General features: G+C 39.4%; 1 protein-coding gene across 1 annotated transcript in view; it reads left to right on the forward strand.

Moving 5' to 3' along the window:
* Positions 1-8,193: 8,193 nt before the first annotated feature.
* Positions 8,194-14,934, forward strand: part of LOC140233203 (uncharacterized) — a 56,020-nt gene continuing 49,279 nt past the window's right edge. Inside the window, exons 1-4 of the mRNA XM_072313318.1 lie at positions 8,194-8,472; positions 10,225-10,380; positions 11,173-11,665; positions 13,907-14,199. Coding sequence (XP_072169419.1) covers positions 8,194-8,472; positions 10,225-10,380; positions 11,173-11,665; positions 13,907-14,199 — 1,221 coding nt within the window. The remainder of the gene's footprint in view (positions 8,473-10,224; positions 10,381-11,172; positions 11,666-13,906; positions 14,200-14,934) is intronic.

Consider the following 14,934-nt stretch of genomic DNA (forward strand, 5'->3'; position numbering starts at 1 on the left):
TTCAGGATTTCATGCTCATTGTTGGTTTGCATGTGACGCAGTCAATTTTGCTGAGTGTCGCACGGCGGTGACTGCTGAGCTGTTGCCGCGCACGCTGCATGCAGCAATGCATTGTGTGTGCTGTGACATGTAACGCTACAGTGACGTGATTATATATACATGGGACCGACCTGTACGCTTTGCGTTCGTGTCATTTTTTACATCACCTTCTGTTTTTTTCCGACACAACCATGGCCGGGAATATTACGGTATGAAATTTAAAATGCAAGCAGATAAATAAATTTCGGTGTACTTTGTTCGAATGGCGCTTTGGTTCCGCAATCACACTTCGTGAATTTTAGGATGATTTTCGAGGCATATTTTTGGTAATTTTGCTCGCCAGGTTTTCGCTAAAATTTCACATTTTATCATTGTCAAATCCTTTAATATGTTTTCAAATTCAAACTAACTCAATTTTAATCCGAAAATAGGTTTCCTTAAATTTTTATGAGCTTGAGAAGTTGTTTACTTTTTCTCAACTACACAAGTACATGTTGTTTACTTTATGCAAATGAGGCTCGGCTGCCGATGGATTTCTGCGAGATAATTGGGGTGCTCCACCGTGCCTGTGACTGGCAGGGATTATCTAGCAAATTTAGGGGTCATGGTTAAAGGTCAGGGTCAAAGGTCAAGGTCAACTCCTCAGAATTTTATTGTTTCCCTCATATTCATGCAATGCTTACAGGATTTTTCTTGAAACTCAATACTACATGTATTACCTTAAAAAAATGGAGATTCTCTGGGAAATTTCCTGCCCAAAGGTCAAACTTCAGTTGAAAGTGCTATATTTCTTTTTTCCTCCAATTCTTGAAAGTGACTGTAGGTATCATGAAACTTGGTACATATTTATGCATGCTCAACCTGAAAGTGATTTTCTTGGGAATCTTAGAGTCTAAGGTCAAGGGTCAGAGGCCAGGTGTAAATGCGAAAATGTTTCTATTTAATACTGAAATTACATTTTTTCTTCATACCTTGAAAAAAATTCATAAACATATACTAGTATAAGGGTCAAAAGTTTAGTAAAAATCTTCAAATCCCCAAACACATGTGCCTGCACTCTAAGACTAAGGGTGCGTTCGAGCCCTCTCAAAAGTACCAAAAGCGTACCACAAGTTCGCTGTAAAGCATGCCTGTATCATGCGCAAACCTCACAATGCAATGCATCATTCTCTTTGTTCAGAACAGAGCTACTGTAAGTACTTCAAGCGCCCCAGGTGATGACCCTTTTGCTACAAAATGCTTGACCCTCTTTAAAAATAGCTCATTGGGTACGCTTTTTCAACAGAGCGCTCAAACTTTCCAAAACTGGCATGGTACGGTACGGTACGCTTTAGTTAGGTTCGCGTAGAGCGCTCAAGCGCACCCAATGTACCAAACCTAGTTCAAGGAAAGTGAACATTCAACGCATTTGTGACAAACCTGTCTATTCAATGTTTTTCTCAGTTATGTGAAATCGTCATCACACATTGTTAAGACATTGTACTATATATAGGCTGCGTTCATGCGAAACTAGAATTGCGTTTCTAAACGCGTTTAGTCGCTAAACGTGTTTAGTTGCGCTGCGTTCATGCGATTTTTCCATTTAAACGCGTTTCAAAACGCCGATCTGAAACGCGGAAGAAAGGGCGTTTTGAATCATGATTCTGCCAGAATCACAATCGCAGAAACCGCATGAACGCAACCGTGATTTCAATCATGATTCTGGACGTCATTGTGCGCTGTGCGCATGCGTGTCTCACGGGGTATCCCACTGGTTCTGTTCGCGCGCTTATGTACGTCTTATGAATCGTGTGTTTCGGTACCATACCTGCACTAGTTTGTTTACATCAACGCCATACACCGATTCTATGCTAGTATTTGGCTGTTTATTGTGATAATACATGTAATTATTGTCCGATCGAGTTGAATGGCTCCAGCTGTTCTACCAATCATAAGATTATCCTCGTTCTGTGGGCAGAGCCACAGCAAATTGGACGGTGTTCACCGAAATAAAAACGTATACAATAAACTCGCAGATCAGTTGGCCAACAGGAGGTCAGGCTCGAGTTGCAGAGACATGGTCAAACTGCGCAGTGCGCTGCGCAATGGCAGAGGGTGAGATGAGCCAGAATCAGCATTGACGAAAGCCCGCATGAACGCTCTTCCGCGGAGACCGTGATTTGAAAGGCCGTTTTGAATCATGATTCATGTTTGTGATTCTGGCTACGAAATTCGCATGAACGCGGCCTGTGACCTACTACTAGGAGAACCATGCATTATGGCAGAGGCATACCAGCCGCCCTAGTCTTTTAATGTGATACTTTGCAGAGATCATTGTTTTAAAACATTGTTGGTTAGCATTAGAGAGGGTGACACTACCAGTCCAAGCAGAAAGGTACAGTGTACGAGATTTTTCTGAATCCTTTCATGTCAATATGACATGTTCATGCACAGGAAGTGTGTGTGGTAGATTACAATACTGTAGTTGAAACACTTCACCACCCCCCCCCCCCCCCCCCCCCCCCCGCATACGGCACCTGATCAATAATAATCAGGACAGTTTCTCTTTTTTATGCCTCCGCCACAAAGTGTCGCCAGAGGCATTATGTTTTCAGGTTGTTCGTTCTTCCGTCTGTAATCAATTTTGTAGATGGGTAACTAAAAAACCGGTTCATGTATACCAATGAAACTTAGAGTGCACATGCTCAAGGTCAAAGTCAAATGCTCAAAATTTCACTATTTCCCCTATATCTATGCAGTGCCTGAAGGTATATTCTTGAAACTTAGTGTATACATGTACTACCCAATGAAGATTCTGTAGAGAGAGTTTTGGCTATGAGGTCAAAGGTTAAAGGTCAAATGTCAAGTGAATATAAATATGTTTAAATTTAACTTTTTTCCATATCTTGGAAATGGTTCAAGGTTTCTTCTTTCAACATGGTACATGCAAGTAGGCCTACTGATTTGTAGTGATTATCTTAGTAATTTTGGGGTCATGGGGCAAAGGTCAAGGTCAACTCCTCAAAATTTCACTATTGATTTTCCCTAATATCCATGCAATGCCTGCAAGGTTTTTTCTTGAAACTTAGTGTATACACTTATTACCCAATAGAGATTTGCTGGGAAAGGTTTTTGCCAATAGGTTAAAGGTAAAGTGAGCATGCTAAATTTCAGTTCTTCATATCTCGAAAGCGGCTCAAGGTATCATTAAGAAGCTTTGTACATATTCATGCATGTACTACCTGACTGATTCTCTTGGGAATTTTAGGGTCATAGGGTCAAAAGTCAAGGGACAGATGCCACATTAAAATGCTAAATTTTTACTACAGATGTAATACTTAAATTACACCTTTTTTTTTTCCTCCATACCTTGGAAATTACTCGATTCATAAAGGGTCAAAAGTCAAGTTAAAATCCTCACATCCCTTGATACCTGGTACTGGTACCTGGTCTGTTAGACAATTGCCATTTGTCCAGTTAAACTTGGTTAAAGGATAGTGATAATCAACACATTTGTGACAAACATGTCATTTCAATATTTTCCCAATTATGTGAAGCTGTTGATCGTCATGCATCTTATTGTCAAGACGTACCATAGACCTGTTGGAAGAATCATGCATTATGGCGGAGGCACACCAGTCACCATAGCGACATTTCTAGTTAGAACTGCTTTGTAGCCATGCCAGTCATTTATGGGCAACGTTCAGGGGTTGCCACCGCTGCATTCATCACTCATTCAGTCATAATAATGCACTTGTAATAAGCTTTCTTCACGACCATGTACATGGTACTGTTCAACTGGTGATAAACACCGGCATTGTTCAATGCATGAAACATGCATGTACATGTAAGTACTGACAGATGTAAACAACGATGATTCATGTACAGGAAGGCAATGCACACTGTTGGATAACCTGTCTATAGCCACCACCTGCCTATAACGGCCACTCTTTTCATTTCCCTTGGATGGCCGCTATAGACAGGTTTGACTATATTTGGATAAAGTTGTGGGCCATGCAATAATCAAAGGTCAAATGAAATTTGGCTGTGCCATCAAACTTTTAAAGGAAGAGTGGTTATACAAAGTTACACATTTTACCAAACATGAAGGTCACCTCAAGGTCAAAGGTCACAGACAGGGGTCAACGAACTTTTAGGGCCCAATGTTGACAAAAAGGCTGGCATCCAAGACTAGCTTACACGTACATTCAAGACTAGGCCCCCCCCCCCCCATTGTCTCGAATAGGTACGTTCATCGAACATACATGTAGTCCACTCAACGCACCCTTTCGAGACAAATGGGGGGGGGGCGCTTGTCTCGAATGGGTGTGTTGAGCGCTCAGCTACGCTGCACTCTGCACCGCACCCTTTTGAGATAAGCCATAATGAAAATAGGTAATGCGATGTTAACTTTGCTGCTGTGCATGTGTGTGGGAGATGCTTGTCATTTTTGTAAATAGCATTGTGCACAACATTACTGATTTGACTTCAAGTTACTGCTTTTTAGCTTTAAATAGCATTACCAGTACTGATTTGAGGTCTGAGAGGTTGGCATCTCTGTGCGTTTTAATTATGGCTCATAACTTTTGATCCCTATGTCTGTTTGTGACCAAACTTGGATGGTAGATGTCCCTTGGGGAGTTTAAGGTCATCACAAGGTCAAAGGTTACAGACAGGGGTCAACGAACTTTTAGGGCCCAATGTTGATTTTTTTTTTACGGCATGTTTCGATTATGGCTCATAACTTTTAATCCCTATTTCTGTTTGTAACCAAACTTGGATGGTAGATGCTCCTTGGGGAGTAGAAAGTCATCACAAGGTCAAAGGTCACAGACAGGGGTCAACAAACTTGTAGGGTCCAATGTTAAGTTTTTACGGCACGTTTTGATTATGGCTCAAAACTTTTGATCAATATGTCCGTTTGTGACCAAACTTGGCTGGTAAATGGCCCTTGGGGAGTTGAAGGTCACCACAAGGTCAAAGGTCATAGGCGGGGTCAATGAACTTCTGGGAGTTAGAAAAACATTAATTTCATATACGTGAATGGGCGAGACACATTTTGGCATTTTCCTTGTTTATTATGTTATCTTTTCAAAAAATGAGTTTGGATAAAAAAAAATGCTGTATTTTCAGTGTTAACATGGCTGTGCAACAGTCTAGGAAGATTTTTACCTATTAGGTGATCCGAGTATCCTCTCGGATCACCTTCTGTATCTGTACTGATTCTTTCTTCTTTATTTCTTTCTCCTCAAATCTTGTGCAGAGATTAACTCAAAAGTCCTTGGCCTATCATTTTCAAACTTATGCCATATATGTATCATGTCCTAAGAACGACAAATCTAATGTATCATTGTGATCAGTCAACCGTGACGTCATTATGACGTCATTATCTGAAATCACGTTCACATTCGTATCTCATAAATGGAATGGAATTTCTCAATGAAATTTACATCTTGTATAGTTCAAGTCAAGTTCTATCAATATATCTCATAAAATTTGATCATGTTCATACTAAACGAGTGCGTGCGTTGAAATTTTAACATTCTCCAATCGAGCTCAAAATTGTTTTGCACACGTTTTAGGTCATTTGGAGCATTTCATAAAAAATCGACGGACATGTACACATGCACGCATATACGCACGCACAGCTCGTATGTAATAGAAATTTCCCGTTTTTTCACATGAATCACACATCTAAGATATAAGAAATAATTCTACAAAGTTTCAAAGTCAATCCGACTCAATATGACGTCATACAGGCCTGTCAAAGTTGAAATTCTGCGCGCGTCAGTGGCGATATACAGTACAAATATGCCCCCAAGCCGCCAATTTTTAACCTGATTTTACTCGTCAGGATGGACGGTGACCCTCCATTTTCTTTACATTATTCTGAAAGCAGGTGAGCCGTAGATATCATTTCATGGGTGCGGGAAGCTTGCAAAGTGGTTGAAAGATATCAAATTCCTCAATGAAATAAAAAAAGTGAATTTTCAAAATGACGTCATCAAATTTCAAGTTCACTCGAGCGTATCTCATTTATCCTTGGCCGATTTTCACCCAGATTTCAGTATGTTGTAGCTTATTAAATGCTCTTTCAGTAACGTACTATCAAAATTTTGATCATATGACGTCATCACCTCGTAAAAATGGATTAAAAGTAACTTTGTCAAATTTGGCCAGTTTACGTTTTATCTCTATGGGAGTGCAGTTTTTCTGGAAATGAAAATTGACCTGACTGTCTTTATCAAGCACTAGCTCACTAACCTTTTGGTGAATTTCTCCCAGATTTTAATATGTTGAAGCTGAGACTTTGGGCTATGGCAAGTGTCCCTCCATTTTTTTCAGTGGACATCGGGATCACATTGGAAAACTTGGTTGAAATTGGCACTTTGTTTTGATGTAGCATCATTTTGCCAAATGCACAGAGCCTATGGGGGATGAAATAGCTCACTGGATAGCGCGTCGGACTTTTAATCTTAAGGTCCTGTGTTCGAGGCTCACCCCAGCCAATTCTTTTGGGTTTTTTTTAACTCTTATATTTTTCTTTTTCTTTAGTAAGTTTTCTCCCTTCCTAACTTTATCTTTTTCTGATCCTTTTATTCTTCTCCTTCAAATTTCTATACAATACCTTAACTTTTTATTTATTTCTCTCTCTTTCTTCCACTTTCTGTGCAATAGATCAAGAACGAGTCCTATCAACCCCAAATTTTGCACATATTTAGTTCATGTCACGAACATCATTTCATAAGATATCAACTTCTTCCTCTGACACCATCTTGGGTAGGTAAACTAGGGTCAAAGGTCAAAAGTGTTTAATCCTTTATCTTGGTGAATACACGTCCTATCTTTCCCACATTTTGCACACGTAAGGACCATAATGCAAGAATCATTTCACAAAATAACTACTTTTTGCTCAGATGCCATCTTGGCTGTGTTAAGTGGGGTCAAAGATCAAATATACTTCATTCTGTAACCTCATTAGTGTATATGGTATCACGGCCATATTTTGCACACACATGGGCCTTTATAGATGGATCATTTTGTAAAATAACAACGCTTTGGTCGGACACCATTTTGGCTGTGCAAATGAGGTTCAAAGGTCACATATTCTTTATTTTGTATCTTGCTTACTGAATGCTCAATCGGGACCAGATTTTGTACATGTATGGACCATGTTACCTAGATCATTTCATATAACAACAAATTTTGACTCAGACTCCCTCTTGGCTGTGCAAGATGGGGTCAAGAGTCATGACTGCTTTGTCCTCTATCGTGGTAATTACGTGCCCTATCCCACATTTTGCACACATTTAGCCCATGTCATATGGATAGTTTCATGAAATAATAACATTCTAATCGGATGCCATCTTGACTGTCTAAAGTAGGGTCAAGGATCAAACCAATTTCGTCTCATATCTTGTTAAATTCATGGCATATTGCCCCCATATTTTGCACAGATATAGACCTTGTCAATAGGATCATTTCATAAGATAATGGCTTTTTCCTCAGATGCCATCTTGTATGTGAAAATGAGGTTGAAATATGCCAAATTTTCATTTTGTCTCTTTGGTAGCATAATATGCCCTTTCCATTTTAAATCTATAGGTATGACAGGTTTGACAGGTTCCTTTTCTGGATGAGAATCTCACCATCACATGACCAGTTGCCCCTAATAACAGATGAAATGGATCGGGTCATCTGTATTGATATCAGGACTCAAAGCATTTATTTCGGAATAGATCGTATCACCTAATTTGTCAGTGTTGACAAATTCCGATTCTAGTTTTTCCTTCTCATTACACTAACTTGTAGATTTAGTCTATGCAAGTAGGAAAAAAACACACAACTATAATTTCGTGTTTACTTGATATATCACATGCCTAAATGCCTTTTTTGTTAGATGTTGGATGGTCTCAAAAGGCATTGCACTTTAATGTTCATTTAACTTTACAGAACCCTGGAACCAAGTGAAAGTATGTGTTGATGTCTCCACTTCTGTATCCTTTTTTTTTTCTTTTCTTGTTAATATATTTCTAGGTCATGATGTCAGTTTGTGTCTCACCCCCCCCCCCCCATTTCTTTTTCTTTCAGATATTGACACTTTTCTGACTATGACGGACTTTCGACCATCAGGAATTACATCACTCTGAGCAGTAGTGTGTGAGGAACAACAACATGATGGCCGAGTCCCATTCCAACCCGCTGATGTATACGGTTGGCAAACGGAGGTCGGAGACGCCATCTTCACAAGGAGATTTACCAAAACTCATTGAAAATCGTCTTGGTCTTGAGAGGGCCATAAATAGTGCCCACGCTGGAAAAGAAATCAAGGCTAAGTCTGTAACTCATTTCGGCTCATATTGTCGTGCCATCATCAGTCAGGACTGGTCCGATAATGTGAAGATAGTATTCAAACACTTGGATTTTCCATCCATTATATTCCAAAACAGAGAGGTATGATTCAGATTCAATTTTCGTTTATATTTATTTTCTCTTCCCCCCCCCTTCCCCCCCCCCCCCTTTGACAGCAGAGAATCAAAAGTGTGCCAAAGAGTTGATATTAAGAAATAATGATAAATAACAAAAAATGAGCCTGAATAGATGTAAGATTATTATTTCTTTTAAATTAAAAATGAATGCCGGTCCAAATCATCATTTGATATCACATTTTGATATTCAGTTTATTCACTTTGATAACTCTCACTGGTATAAAGATATGTCAGAGAAAATTAATCACAAGAGCTAGTCCAAAATTTGATCAAATACATATATGAATATACCAAAATAGGATTTTTTTTGAGTCACTACTAAATAATGTGCGTGCATCCGAAGTATAAAAAGTTATGAATATATAGATGCTAATGTAAAGGTTTTTAGTCCATTTTGTCAATTGTGATGGAATATGTCTTGTATAGAGACAAGAAATTTATTCATTTATTGTATTTATGTACTTATGTATTTATTTGTTTATTTATTTGTTTATTTACTTTTTGCCATGCAGACTTTTTTATGGAATGAAGGTCAAACATTTAGTTTGTATGCTTGTTACATGAGACAGTTTGGGATCAAAAAGTTATGCTTGTGTGCAACTCTATTGGATACAAAGGATTAATTTGAAATCCAACAGCATTGATTTGAATAAGACCCTAAAAGGTGTGTGGCATTTAAAACATTTCCATTGTATTGTACACCATAGTATCTGACCAAATGGACACTACCAGGGTGGCCAACCCTAATGCAGTCAGCATGAGACTCGCACAAGTCACCAAATTCTAACTCTCTCACTCCTATTAAGGGGTTGGCACACTAAAAAATAAAAAAATTTAAATCAGGGAAAAAAAAATCCTCCAAATCCCTGAAAAGCTGAACATTCAATGGGACCCAAGCCCAAAGTTTTGAGACTTTTTCCTGTAGGCATACCCACTTTAAGGCCATGTCACACCTTTCTGGGCAAGCTACACGGGCTTGTGGCGAGGAGGTAGTTTCCAGCACGTAGAAGATTTTCAGAGGAATTCCTTCACTGAGTTGTCAGCCCCCCCACGCGACTGGTACAAAGGTCACACGGTATACCCGCAAGTAGAAAAAAGTAGAGCGCGTCCAGCAAGTAAGACACATGCACTGACTCGCTCGAATCCTTGTTCGCCCTCAGAAATTGCCGGTATGCTGGAAAATCCCTACACGCAACAAGCCTGCGTAGCCTGCCCGGAAAGGTGTGACAGGGCCTAAACATGGTTGCGGGTAAAAAGATTTGCGTGCACACCTCCGGGTGACTACGGGTGAGATGAGTACTAGGTACTGTCTTGTGTGGCTCATTCCGGGGATCTTCGGGTAGTAAAAATTTTCTTTGCAAGTCGCATGCAAGGCTTGCCCGGAAAGGTGTGACATGGCCTTTATGTGTGTATTGAAAATGTGACTACAGTATGCACCAGACTGCACCATCTAGAATGTGAAATTTTCAAAGTCCTCTATCATGGAAGAGTAGATACCTCCCCTTGGAGTATCTCCCCTTCCATACCATCCCAATGGTTGCTCTGATCTCTTGGGCTTGGTCACTGTCCTTGCTCACAGTATCTCACCTCAAACTCTCATTCAAGTTTGGTAGCCCTGCATTACTGTGATCTCTCACAAAATGATTTAGATAGATTCCATATACTGCATCTTTTGTTTGATGTATCCAAACAATTAACAATCTTTTCTTCCAAATAGTTCTGCTGTGATGTTGACGGTCTGCGCAGAGTCACAGAGGCGCTTTCATATTTGTTTAAATACGCAACAAACCTCCTTACTCCAACGGACTCCACAAACTGGCGAGTCATCAGCTATGATAATTCTGTCTACAAAACCAAAGTGCAATTTTTAAAGGTAGGTCAATTTATGATACTAGCTTTTCGTACAATGTAAGTTTAATAATAAAGATTTTAAAGATTGATGAAGTTTCTCATGGACCCATCCTCAAGTAAGAATGAGACTGAGTTACATATAGTGTTTTGGATGGAGTTCACAAAGTTTGAATATTTCAAGTGCAGCTTTAATGTTGTGCTTACCTTCAGTAACAGTATTTCCATGCTATGTGTTCATAAATCATTTTCATTTTGAGAAAGTAATGATCCACCTATTTTGATTGTTAAGGAGTGTAATCCGAAATTATTCTTAATTGATAAGTTGTCTAGAGAACGATAGCAAACTTTTGTTTTTAAAAAAGCAATGTATGTTGTGTTTTGATACAAGAATTCCTTGTTATTTTGTCAGCAACTGAAAATATTTGTTGTCGGTTTCCTTTTTTCTGCATTGGAGAAATGGAACACGCTTTTTTAAAGGCTTAACACACCAACACATTTTGTTGTTTGACTTCATTAGTTGTGCTACCATGGTTTCTAGCTAGCTAATCCAATATGTCCAGCAGTATTCACACCTGTGTGTAGGTCTGGAATTGTTTGTTACGTTTCATTGAAAGAAAGAAAAAAAAATCTGTTGTTTAATTCCATCGCCCACAGTGATGTGATGTGTAATTCTCTGCTAGTGTCTGTGTAATTAAGAATATCCATTTACCCTGTAAGTGCACACACACATACATTAATGTGTTTGTTTGTTATAATTCATTTACATATTCATATGCATACTGATGGCTTATTCTGCTTGTGCACCACTTCATAGGGACACAAAGACATACTTGTTCTGCTGGGCTACACGAAGAATATGCCATATGGATTAAGCTTCCCTGATCCCTCTCTGCATCCTGATACGGTCAAAGTGGCGCAAGTCGCCGCAGACCTAGCGATTGCATACTTTGAGGTGGAACTCACTGCGACGGGGCCCCACCCGTTCCCGCAGAGGATGGTGCAATTTGCCCTGGGCTCGCCACCCGTCGCTGGTTACCTATTCCGTAAAAGAGAAGCTTCAGACACAGTAAGCTCAGACAGAAACAGTCCAAGGACTTTCCAAAGCTTGCCTGGCTACACCCAGGAAAAATTCTCCATTCAATCTCTCGCTGAGGTGGGTTCTCAGTCGCCCCCGTGGAACCAAGGAAATATTTCATCAAAGAATGAGGAGCAGTTTAACCATGAAGGAAAGCCATTTAAAGAAAGTCCAAATGAGAGGAGCCCAGAGTTTCTAACACCGCCCTCATCACCGACAAATTTAAAACGTGGTATTGTCTTCTTTCCTGCATCAAATCTAAGCACTACACAGCGAGAGGCATCTTCTTTCTTGTGTTAATGTTTTGTCTATTTATGATATCATCAAGACATTCTATGATTAATGTTTCTAAAGACTGGTCTTAAAGGGGAAATCCAGTCCACACATAATTTATTCTGATAAGAAAGAGTAAGATATTCAATGATAAAATTTTGATTGAAATCGGGTGAAAAATAAGGAAGTTATGACATTTTGAAGATTTTAGCAATCATTCTAACTGATCACTATTTTGAAATTATTCAACATTTTGAAGTTATATAACATCATGTTTCAGACTTCAGTGACAGAATCACTGAATTTCGTTCACGATCAGTGGAAAATTCTGAGGTTATGACATGGTCAGCTCACTCATCCACTGTACAAGAACTTTTTTGCAGAAATAAGCAAAACTTCAAAATTTCATAACTTCCTTATTTTTCATCCAATTTCAGTCAATTTTTTTACCATTGAACTCTTCAGATTTTACTCTTTTTCATCTGACTAACTTATTTTTGGACTGGATTTCCCCTTTTACAAGATTTTCAATGTTTCTCATTTCATTCTTGAATCCCCCGTAACTCATTTCCCCATTCTTTTTTCTTTTACTTCAAACATTGGCAAATTTCTGTTATTTCTGTTCTACAATTGCATATCCTTCCATCTGGAATCATAAATTCATTCTTTCACTTTTTATTTTTATTATTTTTATTGTTGTCACATTTATTGCTGTATTTTCCAGCATTGTTAGTGTTGTGTTATTATATAGTGGTGACTTTGTAGTATTTGCATTTTTTTTTGGTGCCAGACAACTGTGCTTGTCTTCATTCTGTTGTTTTTTACTGCTGTTTTCGTGCAGTTCATATCTTAAGACCTGGTAGCATGATGTGAGAAGGATCATAGGATGGCCAGATTTAATTGATCTCCATTCGCTACCAACCAGAGTACTTTGGAAAATGCCTGTTGGAATTCAAATTGCTCCTCAGCGAATACAACCGTGTTTGCAACAAAGTGTACAATCATTGGTAACGCTCGACTTCACAGTCGTGACTCTTCGGCTGCATGTTGTCATCTGTAGAGATCAATGATTAAGCCGTCATACACAAATTGTTGCAGGGATTTCTGAGTTATATCCAAGTCGGACCAGCCTTTCCATTGCTTGGTATCCCCATGCTACCAGGCCCCCGTTTCATAAAGCTGTTTGTAAAGTTACGAACGACTTACGAATGACTGGCGATCAGTTCTGATCCTGCTATACTTCGCAGAATTTCAATATTTCAGCATTTCAGCACAAGAATTGATCATCAGTCGTTCGTAAATCATTCCTAACTTTATGAACAGCTTTATGAAACACTCCCCAGGTCTTTGACATGAAGTGATTGCTGTTACTCTTAGTAAACATTAACAGGTATAATGTTTAAGAGACATGTTGATTATTAGTGATATAAATTTAAATATCGTATATTCAGCAACAGCATAATGCGGAGCAGTGTCTGTGCTATAAAGTGCACAAAGTTGATGGAGAGTCTTAATGCATTCACATCAGCATCATGACATAGAGCTAAAATTATCTTCTTAAAGCGAATTTAACACTTAACCATTCAATGATATGTAATTTGATTACACTCAAACCAAGTTATGTTTACGCGAGTGTGCGAAATATATCCTAATGTAATTTGAGTATATCCAATACTATGAAAGAGAACATTTTCCGAGTGTGGAAATTTTTGCGCATTTAACGTGACATAAGACAAACGCGAGTAAATGAATTTGATTTTTTTTGTCTGTAATGTGTAATCACTTTTTATATATTGAATCTGTAGAAGTAAAATCACATGAAATTTTTCCTACCTGGTTGAGCTCAAATATATTGTAAACAAATGTAAGCTTGTGGGGGTTCATATAAGTTGACATGTTCTTTATTAGAAATTGCTATAGTTTGATGTTTGTTCTGTCTTTTTTGTGTGTGTGTCAGTGATCTGATTTCTCATAAATAAAGACATTTGTGTGTGTGTGTGTTGTTTATTGCGAGTTACATCTCAGTGCGTGGTAGAAGCACTAAAGAGAAGTAATCTATCTGACAGTGATTTGCTGTAAGTCATTGTCTTGTCTGTATTCGCTGTAAAATTAGTACCGTGTGAAGTTTAACACAAGGTCACTAACTGTGGAAAACTTGCCAGTAACTGTGGTAACCATTATTGTCTCATTTGCTGGATAGAAGTGGAGCTGAAAACGTGCGTACTCTGCAAAACTAATCCTGGCAACATGCAGTGCGAGGTGTGTTCTCAAGCTCGCTGTGAAAACTGTGACACGCAGTGGCACAAGCATCCTGCCAGACGCTCGCACACCCGCCACAAGATCTCTGGCAAGCCTCCTGCGGCCGTGACTGTTCCATCCCCGCTGCCTGCAGGCCTTCTCGACATCGCGCGTCAACAGCTGGTCAACAACGCTCAGGCAGCAGCAAGAGCCTTTCCGATTGGTTCCCCAGAAGTGACGTCCCCACATGCCGTGGTAGGTAGCACCAACCTCGGATTGCCCAGCACCGAAGCCGTCAACTGCGCCAGGTCATGTGTTAGTGAATGGGCCTGTAGAGGGAGCAGTACATATGCCCACTTCCCACTACCTCTTATTTGTGAATATACACTTTACACAGTTAACGTGAATTGCTTCCATGTTGTGACCATGCAAGCGTATAATGCACTGCATCTCCTTATATGCTGAAGGAAACAACAAAGATTGTTGCTTTTACTTTGTAGAGATAACAATGGGCTCCACTCCAAGTAAACTTATAAACATATTTGTAAGCTTCGATGAGGATCTGTCAGTGGTTATTATGGAAATATCCCGTTCAAGGCATGTAGCACTCCTTGTGGCACCAGCGTCCCAAACCATTATGTAAACGATCAACCCTGGCTGGTGTCGTTGTACACATGAACCCATCGCTTATTGTTTTTTGGGATGTGGCACGCTTCTGATGGTTTCACGGTGCTTTATACTCGCATGTACCCCCGTAATGCAAGTCTTAGTCATATCCGTCTGTCTGTGAGCATGTAATCGTCCACCCGTCCACCTGTGTAAGAGAATTAGGGAACGCATTTACCGATGTCATCATGCCTGATGTAAGGTGTACGTCATGATAAGCGCACAAACTGAAAATCAGTGGATCAATGCATGTCGAAAATTAAGTTTGAATTTCGCTATTTGCTATGCATTCTTTACTTTGTGGCAAAGTAATGTTCAGCATTC

Source organism: Diadema setosum, chromosome 9 (assembly GCF_964275005.1).
Source record: "Diadema setosum chromosome 9, eeDiaSeto1, whole genome shotgun sequence".
Classification (NCBI taxonomy): domain Eukaryota; kingdom Metazoa; phylum Echinodermata; class Echinoidea; order Diadematoida; family Diadematidae; genus Diadema; species Diadema setosum.